This window comes from Aethalodelphis obliquidens, unplaced genomic scaffold (genome assembly GCF_003676395.1).
Source record: "Aethalodelphis obliquidens isolate GAN/ISIS:26980383/991018 unplaced genomic scaffold, ASM367639v1 scaffold7, whole genome shotgun sequence".
Taxonomy (NCBI): Eukaryota; Metazoa; Chordata; class Mammalia; order Artiodactyla; family Delphinidae; genus Aethalodelphis; species Aethalodelphis obliquidens.
In genome coordinates this window covers 63,132,901-63,148,399 of record NW_020837951.1, presented here as the reverse complement: position 1 = coordinate 63,148,399, position 15,499 = coordinate 63,132,901, and the positions used below count along the sequence as shown (strand labels likewise).

Sequence of the window (15,499 nt, the reverse complement as noted above, 5' to 3'; positions counted from 1 at the left end):
ACTAGAATTTGAAAGGACTTTTCATGACACTAAAAATTTCTGTTACACCCAATGGCCTTTTTAAGACGTTGCCTCTGTACGATTTTATGTTTGTTTATCTAAGATATTCATTGAAATCCCTTTATAATATTTGTCCTGACAAATGGCAAAGCCAAAGCTAGGTACGTTAAAACCACTGGCAAGGTATCTTTTATTAAAGGCAAGCAATTGAAAGGCCACAAGTAGACTATCAACAAACTTTTCAATAAAGTCAGGAAGCAGGCTATCAACACTTGGGCTGTTCTTATTGTGTCTGTTATCATAATTGACAGCTTGACGTAAAACCCTATCACATGACTTCTGGGTAGGTATGTAAATGGATAAGAGGTCACCTTTCACATATGCTAGCTGGAAAGGAAACACATTTAAAGGAAGTTTCACTCAAAATAATGGCTATGCAAATGTTTAGCTTTTTGGCTAGTTCTTAAAATAAAAAAAAAATAAAATAAAAAACCTTCCAAAGTCTGTCTTTTATCATTCATTCATTCACTTACTTTTATTGGGTATCAAAGGCTAATATCCAGATAAATTATTCTAGAGAACATAAAAATAAAATCGTTTGCTCTAACCTTAAATTTCAGTCAATGCAATCACAAGGGAGACAATTTTCTTTTCTGAAATTTTTAACTTCAGAAGGTCTAAGCAGAATCAGGGAAATAAAGGAAATTATGAAGAGTTATAATTATAGACATTTTAGCCTTAAATATTCTTGAGCTGCACATGAAAAGTAGGGTAGGAAAAGAATAATGACAGGCAAACTTGTGTCGTGGCAGACAAACAGGGATTAGGAGTCAGAAGGTGTGGTTTTAGTGACATGACAGGACATGTCTAACCTTGGACAGGCCTTTAAACCTTTCTGTCCTGTTCTTATCTTGGAAAATGAAGAGGTTGAACTACATGATCTCCAAGTTCCCCTGAAATCTTAAATTTTACAGATGAAAGTAGCCTCCATTTAAAAATTAAAAAAAAAAAAAACTTTTCATTTTCTAGTTCTTATGATTTATGGTCAGTAGTGTTTATTTAGTTTCATGAACTATGCATACCCATTTAACTTAATCCTACCGTGTTTATTAAATATCAAGAAGCACGGTTTTCAGAAATTGATATTAGATGTAACTTTAAGGTACCAGGATGACCTTGAATATCTTTTTCATTTTTATATGTTTACATGCTCCACCTGTATCACAATTTTATCTTGACCATTTTGTTTGTTCAGTAAAGCTACATCCTTTTCATTCAGAGGCCATTTTATTTGCTCTCTGGTAGGTGATTAATAAAATAAAAATCAACTAATCTAAGAGTTAAGAGGAAAATATGAATCCTGAAGGATTAATCGTTTTAATCACCCCACCCCCAAAAGCACCCCCACCCCCAAAAAATCTGTTTCTTTGGGGGCTATCTGGAGAAATGAAGAAACCTAGAAGAACATAAAACACACCTTTCAAGATATTCCCTTGAGGGTCCCTGTAAGCTTAAAAAAAAGAAAAGCAAAAAGATAAATTTACCTGTGTTGATTATTCTGTTTACAGTTTAATGGTTTATTGGTTCAACGGAAAGCTGTTGTCATCATAAGGGACTGTTAGTACTGTTTGCTGAGTCCAGCAAAGTAGAACATTTTCTTACCTTCTTTCTTTTGTTCCCAAAGCTAATTGTGAGGCATTTAACAAAAGCCCGTGTTAATAACAATGGAGGGCCGTCATGTGAATAAACAAACTCTTATTCTGAACTCACAGGCAATGTTGATTCTACCTGCATGAATATTTGAGTGTCCTGTAGGCAAGGATAATGATCCAGATCTTAGGTGTTTCCCCTTGGGCAGATTTTTGAGGGGAACTAGGTGGTCCCCATGCTTGTTTTTCTGAAACTCATTGAGTTGGGCTAAGAACAAGGTTCTCATTCCAGAGATTTTAGGGACATCATCTTAAGAACATATGCAGTGAAAACTTTACCTTCACTTCTTTCTTAGTTTGGATTTTTTCAACCCCATCCCTTCACTCATAGCTTTTTTGAAGGAGAATCTTAAACTTCCTTACCTCACCTTCTGTTTGCTTTTGGAAATCTGGGCATAATTGTTTTAATATAAAATTTACCTTAATTTTCTAGACAATCTTATGTCATGTTTGTGGATGCATATAAATTAAAGAATTAAAATTATTTATATGTGTGCATTTCTGTGAGGATGTGCATATGATCAGATCTGTCAAAGAGTGTGTATTGTTACAAATGTACGAGTTGCTACAAACACAACTTTAACAAACTAAATTTCTAAACTACTTTGCCCCTGGTGTTTTAAACTTGATTACTATAGGGGGAAAAAGTATCTCCCTATTTTTTGAGGAAAAATACTTGGAAAAATCACTAGGGCGTTGTTGAAGCTTTGCAGAAAATTTTTATGTTAATGAAAGGCATGTATTTATGTACCACTTAAAATTAAAGATTTAAAATTTAATTTAAAAAAAGAATTGATAGCTAAATTACATAACACCTACCCTCTCACAGGACAGAAATCGAGGAATCACTACCCTAAACTTAAATAAGATTATCACCTATTATTTTAAACATTTAAAGTCTAAACTAAAATCCATTTTGGTTAGGAATTCTGAATTATGCTAATACCAAGAATATTTAACATGTTCCAAAAAGAAGCTTAAAATACACTTAACCTTTCATCACCTGAGAATCTGTTCAAAATTTGCTGAGTCAGGACTATCTTATTCAAACAAGATTCTTAGGAATTGATTTCATTAGGAATTAGTATCATGGAAATTTTCAGTGAATATACAGTTTCTATTTTAATTGTTTATTGTTTCCCCTGTCCACACGATCACCTTTAAAATTTTGCTTAATCAAGAGGTTAATTATTAATTCAAAGGCTCTTGGTCAAGTAACCTGGTTAAGTAAGTTATAACATATAAGCAGGTATAAGTACTTCTCCTCAGAAACTTTTGGAAATGTTGATAATGCCAGTCCACAATCTAAATAGCTAAATAAATTTAAATTTTATTTTATATTTTCAGTAACTGAAAGGAAATTAATTCAATACTAATTGATATCCTGCCCATTTCTTTGGCATGTAGATTGTTAAATATACTCAGTGATCATTTTTTCTGTATTTAAGCATAATTATCTGTTTGGGAGAAGATATTTTGATCATATGTACCTTAAGTATGGTTGAAAATGAATAGTTGTAGTCAGGTTTCATCCCTTTGAGACTACTGTTAGGAGAGAAAGTCCAAAAGTATGTTGATTTTAAGTGTTCAACGGGTGGCCAAAGACAGCCCTCTTGACATTTTGGAGGGATGATTAACAAAGAAACAAACAAAAAATTAGCAACATGAACAACAAAAAACAAACTGATTTACATATGCATTCTTCCAAGGAGACAACAGTGCCTCCAGTTGTCTGGGAGACAACAAGCCAATCAGTGAGTGACATTTAGGTCACCTGGCTTTGTGAAAATAGCTTTTCTTTATGAAAATTTCTCCAATATAACCTGAGAGGCTCACAGAAACTAACCTGAAATTAATTATTAGCAGAATTAACATGTGCTCTGCCTAGAGCTCTGCTCTACTCTGCCTCCCTTCTTCAGAATGTTTACTTGACTCAAATCTAGGACTAGAGCAGAATCTATGAGTGGTCCTTAAGGTAATCTTTATACGAAGCCAAGCTTCTTGAACTGTTTTTAGATTGTTTGCGTAGTATTGCTTGAAAAGAATATACTTTGAAGGAGCCAACTGACTACTGTTACTGAAGAAATAATTTTTCAAATTGCCCCATCACATTGCATTTCTGATGAGATGCTCCATTTTGAGCACTTTTTTAAAATCTTGCCATAAAATTTTCTCCTTTATGCAAGCATTAAGGTCCATTTTAAGAATATTTTTCATTCTAATTTAATTTCTTTACTGACATATGGCTTATTTATGACATATATTCTAAGCAAAATCTACATATCTTTCAACCTATCTATCTGTCTACATTAAGGGAATTTTTTCAGCTTTTTAATTAGTTAATTAATTGATTGGTTAGTTAATTTTCAGTTCTTTAATTTATAAAATTACTTTTACCTGAAATATCAGTATAATTAAAATACATGTTTGGGGAATTTTAGGTGGTGTTTTTGGAGCCTCATAGATCTGTAAAAAATGAGCAAAACCAAATATTCTGAAACTCCAGAATCACTATTACCTAGAGTGTATAGAAACTAGAGTCTAAAAGGAAAAGATTCTTAATAGCCAATTTTTTTTTAGCCATAATGTTATCAGAAAGGATTAAAATAACTTATCATGAGTTTAAAGGGACTTTGGCTCCAATCATCATCTTCTAGAAATTCTTACTGAAAAGCAGCAAACGAGGTTTAGTGGACTGCTTTGAATAAGTCATCTTTTCAATGCAAGATTCAGTTAATTTACAGCATAGCTCTCTACAGATTAAAACCCATGATTTTCTAGTGTGTTTTTTCCCCCCAAAGCCAGATAAGTTTACTTTCTTAAGGATAAAAATAAGCAATATATCTTTTCAATAAATCTGCTAGCACTGTAGGGCAGCTGTTAACCAAACAGAGCTGGATAGGGTTACTGGAACAACCTCTGAAGGGCAGAGCTGATGATTTGGAGATCTGGGAAGAATTTGTTTCAGCTTGTATTCAGCGCATTCCTCACTCTATTCAGATGTGGTAAAGTATTTCCAATGCCATTACTCCGAGTTTAAAATAAAAGTAGAAACTCTTATCAACTCTGTCTGAAAAAAAAAAAAAGCCACTTTGAATAAAACAAAATTAGTAAACATCTAAAACTGAATCCCTTGATGCTTCTAAACATAAGTTAGGGAGGATGTTCATAAGGTGGGACCCTTCTCCTCTAAACTGCATGTCTTCTGTGTTTTGCAAACTGCATGCTTAAAAGTTATTGATTATTTTACTCAGTGCAGATTATTTGGTATGTTACATATTTTTAAAAGCTTTTAAAAATTTTTTTTCTAAAATATATCTCTCTATTGAACATTAACGTTTGCTTTTATTTCAGCACATTTTGTACTCTAATTAATGTCTAATTGTTATGTTCTAAGCACTCATTTCTCTTGTATGCTTTAATTAATAGAGAAGCATATTGCAATAGCTTTTTCTGAAAAACAGTCTAGGAATTTTGCTTTTCAGAGTAAGGTTTTCTTTTGCTCTTTTTTTTTTTTTTTAAGTTGCCTCTTGGGAAAGTAAGGTTAATGCCATGTACAGTACTAGTTTGCATGTGTTCATTTAAATACTAAAAACTGTAGTACTGCTCGATCCATATCTGACTGCTAGGTTTCAATTGACAGCTGAGGATTTGTGACTGGACCATGAATCAAAACGGCAGGCATTTATACCCCAGTACCAGTGAGGATACATTGGGAATTACTTGGCAAAGGTAACATTTTAATTATTTCCAACCCTACACTTACACCTAAAATTACATGAGCTATAGTGTGTGTTTCTAACTAGCTTTACAGAAAGTATATATATGTTAAAATTTTAGTTGTTTTGGCTATATCATCCTTCTCTCCCTACCCTCTTCCTTTATTTCTCATTTAGATGCAACTTCAAATTAATTGGAGATTAGAGCATATGCTAATTGGTGACTGGAATTCCTAAGTGCTGTCAAATGTTGTAAACGATTTATAATACTGGGGGGAGGTGGGGAGGAGGGGATTTGACACTTAGATTTTAGGAACTGAAAAATGAAATCACAGTTTCAGGGAAGATTTTTTTTCAGCTGTCTGAGGAAAAAGCATGGGGTTTTCACATTATAGATTCTTCTCATTTCAGTTCTTTTTCTTTACTGTTAACTTTAAGCCATTTTACTATTCATTTACTCCCCTCTCAGAGGGAAAAAGCTAACTAAAAGAAAAATTTCAAATCAGTCAATTTAACTGTTATTAGCAACACTCATGAATTTTGGAGTGGGGGGATTGTTGGAATCAATAGCTAGAGAAGGAATTTTGTTTAAGTAAAGTTTTAACTTCTTTTTATACATTGATGTGAATCACTGAGAGCTGACTTTATTTGGTTGGCTGAGAAAATCATTCTAAAACTTCATTTTCGAAACTAGTTTTGATATTGTCTCATGTACTGGTTTTAGAAAGTAAGTAGTGCTAATTCAGCTTCTTATGAATTATTTCAATAAAGAATAAATTGTGTCAAATTGACAAATTAAATGATTAAAATTCATGGTATAATCTTATGTAATGAGATAAAAATTTACAGAAGAGAGTGAGGTAATCCCATAAGGAGTTCAACAAAAGTAGAGCCAACATAATTTTCCAACTGTGTTATGACTGTCATCCTCTCTTTACTAAGCATCCCTGTGTTAGAAGTACATACTTGGGTATCAGTTGTAAACGTGCTGCGCATCTCCATATGCTTCATAGAAACTGCTGAAGAGTAAAGTTTCAAAGAATGAAATTAATGAAATGCCACTTTTTTCTCAGGTAAAAATTAAGAAAATTAGTTGGATTCTGTTTTAAAAGCCTGTTGACTTTTTATTAATTCACTACCTGAAATGAATACCATATGACTTTTCCTCTTTTTAAAGATTAGTATAACATCCTCTTTAAAATGTGTACATTTTTACCTATTTTGATTTTTTTCCACGAAGCTTATATTATTCCTCCATTTGGAAAAAATACAATATATACTTACAAAAAAGAAGATAAACTCAGTGAAAGAAGATAAACTATTTATTTAAATAGTCTTTATTAGTAAGTATTTTAAAATTTAATTTGATTCAACTTGATAACACAATGTTTGGATCTAATTTTATTTATCCTTATATTCCATGCTCTGTTGGTTGGCTAAATGGCCCATTTCTACATACAAGCCTTAACATATTTAGAAAAAATTGCAAGTCAGATGGAAAGAACTTGTGTTTTTAAATGTAGCTATAGCTGTGTGAACTTCCCAATCTGTGGATTACTGATTGACATTTACTTATCTAAAATTGGGTAGTATCGCTAAAGTACATTAAAGCGAAATAAGGATATAAATTATCGAAGACTTAAACTATAACTGTACCTAGTTTGTAGTGATGTTTCAACTCAAACATTGTTATCCCCAAAAGGAAAAGGTGAGTGGACAGTGAATCACCACAGAGCACAGGTATTGGAGTGAATTAATATGACGACTAAACTCAGTTCTTAGGAGAGCATTGTTCATCTTACAAATCATCTTCTTGGTGAAAAAGTGGTGTGGTCATCAGTTTCAGGTCATAATCAGAAAAAAAAATTGGAATTCATGTACTTAAGATTTCTTTTATTTTCTCTCTCAAAAATAATTTTTTTGGATTAGCAGATCATGATATGTAGAATGGCCTTAGTGCTTCAAAAAGCTTGACGAAGGTAGCTTTTGGTTTGTTTCTTCCCTTTTTATCATGATTCAGAGGGCACATAATTGATAACGGCAGGAATCACGTTCATACATTCAACAGGTATTTATTGAATCTCTGTGGTGGGCAGTCCCAGACACACTGTGACTGATACAGACCCTCACCGTTCTTAAAATCCAAGTATCATACAGTTCAGAGTAAACGTGCTCAGATGCGACAGGAATTTGCTTTGCTTTGCTATACTTATCAAAAATGGGCACACGTGGAGTCCATATTTGATCATAAAATAGGTCATGTCTGTGGCATAACATATTCGTAATTTATTCATGGTTTATAGTGTGTGTCTTATAGTTATTTAGGAAACTCAGTAGTTTTTTTTTTCCTAGAAAAGATATGGAAAAAAGAAATCACAAATGTCTGTAACACTACTACTTTTAAGGCAGATAACAGACATCTAAAATCTTCAGGGCACTGCTGCAACTTTAGAATGATCTGAATAAATTAAAAATACATGAGAAATGTCTATCTATTCAACCAGAGAATTAAATCATTTGCCTTTGTCCTAATGGAATAAAGAAAATATCACGTTATTTTGGTTGTGGTTGTTGCTTTTTGTTTTGAACAAAAGGCAATCCCCGGAGACTTTGTGGTAGCAAAGGACAAAGCAAAGAAGGTGTTTTGGTTTTGCTTTGTTTTGATTGTTGTTTGCTACCGTTACCTTCTTCGTATAATCACTTGTCCATGGTCGCCCCCTTTTCTGCCTTGTGCCCATCCTTCTGTAGAGGTGTTTCCATGTCAAAGCAGCTCCTTCTTCAGGGCTGAAAATGGCAGTGCTGAGGGAGCTGAGTGAGTATAATCAAAACTGGAAGACTTCCTCCACCCTCCTCCCTCTCCACGCGCCCCCCACCCCCAATGTATAAACATTCTCTTCGGAACCAAAGCTGACTCCGTTGGAAAGTTTTCACAGACTTATTAAGTTGCAACCCTGAAGGTGTTCTGTTGTTTTGACCTTAGAATTTTGTGAGCCATTTGTGTGTGTGTGTGTGTGTGTGTGTGTGTGTGTGTGTGTGTTGCTTGCGTCTTGAAAATGTGAATTTTTTTCTAACCGAAAGGTCACGTACTGCAGTCAACCCAGAGTGAAATCCCTTGGTGGAGGGCTTACTTCTGCTTGAGGCTGGAGGGGCTCAGCTCTTAGCCGGGTAATAGGTGATGATGAGTTGCTTATGTTGTTCATAAGGGTACCGTTGTGTCTGTGCTTTGTCCTCTGATGTGGACAAATTACACTGCTACATATGTGAGTTACGTGGGTATAAACAAATACAGCAGTTAACTCCCTAACTGGCTTTCTTTCTTGAAACTATAGCCAGAACATAGCTTGTACTAGCAAATATGAAAGAGCAATATAATTGAATGAACAAGAAAGCCAAAGGACAATCCAAGAATAACATAAACAGAAGTTATTTAAAAACGTTGGAGGTAGTGCTTTATGCAAAAGAGAAACTGGATTTATTGTTTCATTCCCTCTTCTCCCTCTTCACCCCTTTCAAGAAAAGGCAAAGCCACAAGTGAGTGGCTGTATGTGTCTGATGGCTTCTATAAACATAGCAGCAGCCTTCAGATGGCTAAAATAAACATGTGTGTGTTACTGAAGGATATGTTTACACAAACCATTTGCTCAGCCTCTGAAATAATGAATAAATGAAGATTTTACTGAAATAATTGGAGGGATTTTTGTGTTTCTGCTGATGCCATAATTGAATGGCACCGAAGAGACTTTTATCAGCCATTTTCCATGTTACATGTGTTAGCAGTTCCTTTCTATGAGTTGAATACTTCATTCTGTAGTTACTTTACACGTGTTTTTGTAAGAAATTGTCGTTTATTACTGCAATTCTAGAGAGTTGCTTGATTTCCCAGGAGAAATTTAGCAGCCAGTAAAGATTATTTGAATCTGGTTGGTCAGGAGAAGGAGGGCAAAAAAGAAGGAGTAATAGCGTTCATTTCATACATCTAAGCCTGTTTGCATAACCCTGTCCTCAACCATGTACCATTTTCACTGCTTTGTCCATAAAATTTTCTTTGTAAGATACATGTCCTCAACGACTCAAGAATGAATATTTAAACACAATAATTTTCAATATTGTGGTGCAAACTGTGTTTGTATGTAAATATATGTATATGTGTGCCGTGTATGTGTGTACATGCATGTACACATGTGCATATGTGTGTATACATGCGGCACATGTATGATAAGGGTAATATGTAATTAAAGGGCTTTACGTAATGCTAATAGTTAACCTGTATTTCAACATTATACCTAGACCATCCCTACAAATTCACTAGGTTAGCATTTCCTGCTTTCAGTTTGTTATCTTGACACATAACTACAGTACAACAGCTGGGTTGTTCCTGGAGTTCCTGGGGGGAACTTTCTTCTCAGAGTGCTGAATTTCCTTTTCAGCTGTCAGCTCTAAAGTGTGTTCAAAATGTTCAACTTTTTACACACCATTCTGGGCCCCTAGAACCACTCTGGGACTATGATAGAAATGCTGATAAGGTAGATGAACGGAAGAATCCCGTTCAAGGAGGGGAGTTGCAAAAGCCAAAATTGCACATGACCGTTGTTTGGGAACCAGGGCTGCTAAGTAGTGTTGTTCTTTGTACTTGGATATTCTATTTAAAAGAATTACTTCTCCATTTACCTAAAAATTATTTGTACCTGTTATGAAATCAAAAATTTTAATGTGATCGTTCTTAACACTGATCTTTATCTGGTGTTTACACACACGCAGTACCTGTCATCTGGCTGTTGAAAAATACATTGGGATTTGTTGCAGTTTTGCCTAACTTTCTCCGTTTGTAAAGAAAGATTTGCACAACACAGCGTTTCCTTTTTATCTAGGAAACTCTTCAGAAGACTTCCTAAGAAATTAATTGTATTCCAGCCAGACTTGCATGCTGCCATCCCACAGGAAATGGGTCAGCAATCCATTAAGATGCCATTAGATAATCTAATTTGGAGCTTAATCTCTAAATTAACCATGCTCCATACTTGAAGCATACTTGAGAGAAAGAAAAAAAGTTTACGTTTGAATCGATAGGGGAGCCGAAGCGTGAAGAAGGCTGTTTGTTTTTTCTGTAGCCGTGGTCACGTCTCAAGCCGTCTGGTAACCAGGAGAAACCAGACATGATGTAATTCCAGATTGAACTTGAACTTCAGGGACTTAGGCTAGGGGAACAATGGACCATAGGAATCAATAATGTCCATTTTCCACATGATTATGTTTGGAGCTTTAAGTTAACCTTTATGGGAGAAGCAGCAGGATCTGCAGTGGGACCAAAATGGGATGACCCAGAGACAAGATGTTAGAGGAGAGAAAACAACTTTTTCCGCGATATTTTCTGAGCAGCGCTGCAGATTCCAGCAGGATTAGAAAAGTTCCCGCTCTGCCTGTTCAGAGCACTCTTTGTTCGCTTAGGTAGGACAAACTTAATCTTACGTTTCCTGTCAGATGATTTTTGGCTGTACTGCGGGAGAAGGAGGAACATGATGCCGAAAATTCCCAAATGTAAACCTTGCTGATTAACCCTTTGCCATGAAAGAAGTATATTAAACACCTCCTTGATTTGAAGATGTTTCATGGAAAGTACCATATTTACATATGTATTAGTTCCCTGAGAAATCAGCTCTGTCAGTGGCCAGCGCACCCTTTACTAACTTACTTTTTGATTCTCATGTTTGCTAGTGCTGTTAGGAGGTATATAGTGAATTTTCAGTCATATTTACTGAGATAACAAAGCATATGAATGAGTAAACGTGATAATAAACGTAATGACAAATTACAAAAGGAGAAAAAGTTCAAGAAATTGAAGAACACAAATTTTGAATATTCAGAAATTGCAGACAGCTACAATTATTCTCTCCTTTGTTAATTTTTGTTTTATGAGAAGGAAGGTTTTTTTGCACATGTGAACAGAGTAGCAGGCATAACATAAAAACATGTTCAGTTCCTTAATCACTTTTGATTTTATGCTTAGGAATTCTGAGACAGAAAAGTTCTGTCCTTTAGAGGTGAAATTGTGCAAATAACACTGATTTTTGCTTTTCAATGAAAATCATTTGGGAAAGAATCACATTTTGCTTTTGTATAAAACTTACATTTCTATTTAATTTGGTATGCCTTGGGTGATTTTCTCTAGTGAAAGGCACTATTTGGAAGCACTATTTTTGTAGGGAATTTTGTCTGCTGTTGAAGACTCACATATGCTAATAAGGGGAGCTGTAGCACTTGTAACAATAGCACTGAAAAGGAGCCCGGGGATAGAAAGGAATACAGACTAGAGAAAGAGGATGGAAATCCACACGTAGGATTCTCCGCTGTGGTGCAGTCTGTGGGAGGAGATCAAATCGCTACTTTGAGCCTCATAATTCTATATTTTTAATTGGCTAAAACCTCACACAGCTACATAGCTTGTTAGATACATAAGCGTCTGTGTACCGTAATTTATTTACAATTAGGCATCTTCATAGTAAATCTCTATCTTCCACTTTCAGTTCTAAAACATGAAAAATATGGAACACAGTTTTTAGGTTTTTTTTTTTTTAATTTGGTCTGTTTAGGGGAAGAGTATTTTTCCTACTTATGTCTAAAGTAAACATTTTAAGGAAATAAGTTTGTATTACTTTCAAGTATATAGATTGCCTTGTTGAAGGGTCTTCTAGGATTTTGTAAGGGCTGTTTACTAAAAGTGTACAGACATTATAATGTACACATTAGGTAATTAGCTGCAGTGGCCCCATACATAAAGGCTCTTCTTGTCCTGTGCTTTTCATTGGATGACATATTTCACTGGCATATGCCATTATTTTATTTAGAAAATGCTAGTACTCACACATAGTAAAGTTAACAGGCAATCCAGCATGCCCTGATAACAAAACCCACCTGAAACAACTGAATATAAATTAATGATCTTTGATAGCCTACCGATTGGATATGTTATTTTCAAAATCGTTGGGCCCCAAGGAGTAGCTAGCAATAAAGCAGGCTATTTACCTACTTAGTTAAGAAACAGTTATGTTTCTCGTTCATTACTATGAAGTGCTGTTGCTTGCAGTTAGAATAATTCCATTGAGACACCTGCAGTTTATGATATTTGGTGTTTCTCAGAGAGCCCGCAAGAGTACTTTGCAGTTAGGTAAGAGCCGGCCAGGGAGCTTTCCAATACAGATTGTTACAAATAGTAATAATCATTAGAAATCATCTTGCATGCAAATAGGATCATTCCGATGGCAAGAATGATACTTAAAAATGGGGGAGATAAATTGAAGAAACCCAAGACCTGTGTAAAGCACTTTCACTTCTAGTCTAGCTGCATCAGAAGTGGAATGCAACAAGCAAGTTACTGACATCCAGCCACATCTGTATGTACATCAAAAAAGGTAAATATTGCCTTCAGCTGAAAAGGATCTGGAATTGGATAAATAAAATACAGGTATTTGTGTTGAAATTTGGACTCAAAAGTTATATTCTTTGGGAATTTCAGTGTGCCTAAATGATTTGGGCCTCAATTCATAGACTCTCTTGTATAATTCAAGGATAATATGAATTCTTGCTTAGTAATATAAGTAGTGTGTTTCACAGAAGAGGGAGATTAGGTGAAGTGTAGTGGGTAAGAATGTAGGTTTTAGAACCACGCTGCTAGATTTCAAATCCTGGCTTCTACAATCTAACAGCAGCAGGGGTTGAGCAAGACACAACTTCCCAGCTTCAGTTTCCTCATCTGTAAAGTCAGAATAATAATGGTACTTTTCTCATAAGTGTGTTATGAGGATTGAAAGCTTTAAATTAGGTCTAGCACATAGATCAGTGCCTGGCAAATGCACACACTAGGTAGGTGCTAGCAACCAGTATATTTAATAAGTACCATTTTCTTTGTTCTAATACATTAATGAATTCTTAGATATATTCTTTATGTATAATAATTTATGTAATAATTCCTAAATATATGGGTACTTAAATACTACCCATATATTCCTTCCCCTGGTCTGATGGAGCATTTTTTCATAAGACACAGTCTGCAGCATTTGTGTTATATTGAAATAAGCCGCCAGTCCAAATGCACACATCCAGGACAGCATGGTTTCTAACTTAATACTTAATTAGCCTGCCCTTGATTGGTTTTTCCAGGTAGATTTTAGCTATTAATAGGGAAAATTTTTTATTGTGCATTTTGGGAGAGATACTAATACCTGTGTGTTCATATTATAGTAACAAAATTAGAAAGGTTTAGCCAAGGAAGTAATAAACTTTCCTTCTTGGGGGTATTTGAAACAGGTACAGTGGAATTAAGGGCAAATCCTGCTTTTAACTTAAGGTATTTATTGAATTTATTTTCCATGCTTTCTGGGCCATTGCTTACTTTTATTGCTGTCTATAAGTAATGTGGCTACTGGTACAGTTGAGGTACGTATGAATATATACAGTTCTTGGGGCTTCATTCCCGTAATATTTTTTTAAGCTTCTTAAAAGAGTACTTACTATCTTTAAAGCAAATATGGTAGTCTTATGATTAAATCAGTATGTAAAATCTGAATGGGTGATACGATTATTCCCCTGAAAAGTATTAGTACACTGGATACTTTGACATTTCATAAAATGTTTGACAAATGGGTTGCCCAACCCATTATCAGATGCACACAGACTAGTAATAAATGAATTTTGCCATTTTTCAATTAGCTTTTATTTCAGGACGAATAGTTGAAGGAAGCCTTTGACTTTGGTTCTTTACTAAACTTATGACTCCATATATGTTTATTTGGTACGCCATGGTTCTTGCGTGGGTACCAAGTTAAAAGCTAAGGACCCAACCCTTTTTGGCCTAGAATACACAGTCACAGAATGCATAATTTTTATAAAGCACAACCAAGTCAAATGTTGACTTGTCCAGAGGAGTTTTCTCAGTTTCTTTCTTTGAAAGGTACAGAGTCTCTTTACTCCTTGTAGATACAAAGACTAGCCATTTTATCCAATTTGTCCCGGATAAGAAATATATAAATAGTGTATCATTTTTAAAAAGAAGAAGGAGGTATCTTCTTCCTCCTTAATCCTCACCATAACGTCACTCTCAATTAGCTTTGTTTTCAAAGGAGATAGATATATCAAATTTCATATTTGCTAGATCACCCAGACCGATCACATGTTCTGTGCACAAGTCTGCTGCAGCACTAGCCAGCTGTGTGGGGCATGGGAAATTCATTGTCTCCTGAAGCAAATACATTTTGCCTTCAGAAAACTCTGTTCAAAAGTTCTTTTGAATGTTTGGTCAATGTCTAACTTCCCAGGGAAGCAGTATAATAGTTAAATGGCCATGGGAATCAGAACTGATTCATATCTGAGATCTAGGTGGGTAACTTTGGATGAGTTTAAGCCTCAACTTTCTCATCTGTGAAAAGGGGATAATGATGGCAATTTCAAGAGTTCATTGAGAAAATTAAGTGACATAGCATATGTAAAACACCCAAGATAGCACCTTGTTCATAGTAGGCCCTCAGCATGGTATCTTCTGGAAGTTTCTGCCTTTACGCTAATTCTGTCTACCTGAACCGTATGGAACAAGTCTATGTTTCTTTTCAACTCAACTATCATGTCTTCCCTGTTTCCGTTTAATGTTCCTCAAATGACATGATTTGGTGAGTTTCTTCACCAAAGAAATGCCGTAGAGTTTGTTTCTCTTGAAGAGCGATGCCTAGAAGAAACACAATGCTTCTGAGATAGTCTGATCAGTATAAAATGAAGCCGTACCATCACCTACCATTAATGCATCTTAAGGTCAAAGTAATTTGTTTGTTTCTTTCTTTCCTTTGGTGTGGGGGGGGGTGGCAGCCACATCATACATTTGATCAGAATCATATGAAAATATGATCCATGATATCAGATGTATTAATTTTTCCTGTAATTTTTATTTAACTTTATTTTATTTTTAATGAAATATCTCATTATATACTTAGAGCGTACATAGAGTAGAAGTCACTAGGGTGAATTCTGCTTTGTGTTAAAGTATTGTCAAAATATTTGGGGCTTTGTTTTGTGCCTGATTTTCCACAA

The 15,499-nt window shown here is 34.9% G+C and overlaps 1 protein-coding gene across 10 annotated transcripts in view; it reads left to right on the top strand.

Moving 5' to 3' along the window:
• Positions 1-15,499, top strand: part of NFIB (nuclear factor I B) — a 235,712-nt gene that overhangs the window by 210,126 nt on the left and 10,087 nt on the right. For 6 of the 10 annotated variants that reach the window (XM_027105870.1, XM_027105874.1, XM_027105876.1 and 3 more), the window contains one exon: positions 5,353-5,441. The exons of the other annotated variants lie outside the window; for them this stretch is intronic. In XM_027105870.1, the coding sequence (XP_026961671.1) occupies positions 5,353-5,441 (89 nt within the window). Of the gene's footprint in view, positions 1-5,352; positions 5,442-15,499 lie in introns of those variants that run through there. 10 annotated transcript variants of the gene reach the window in all.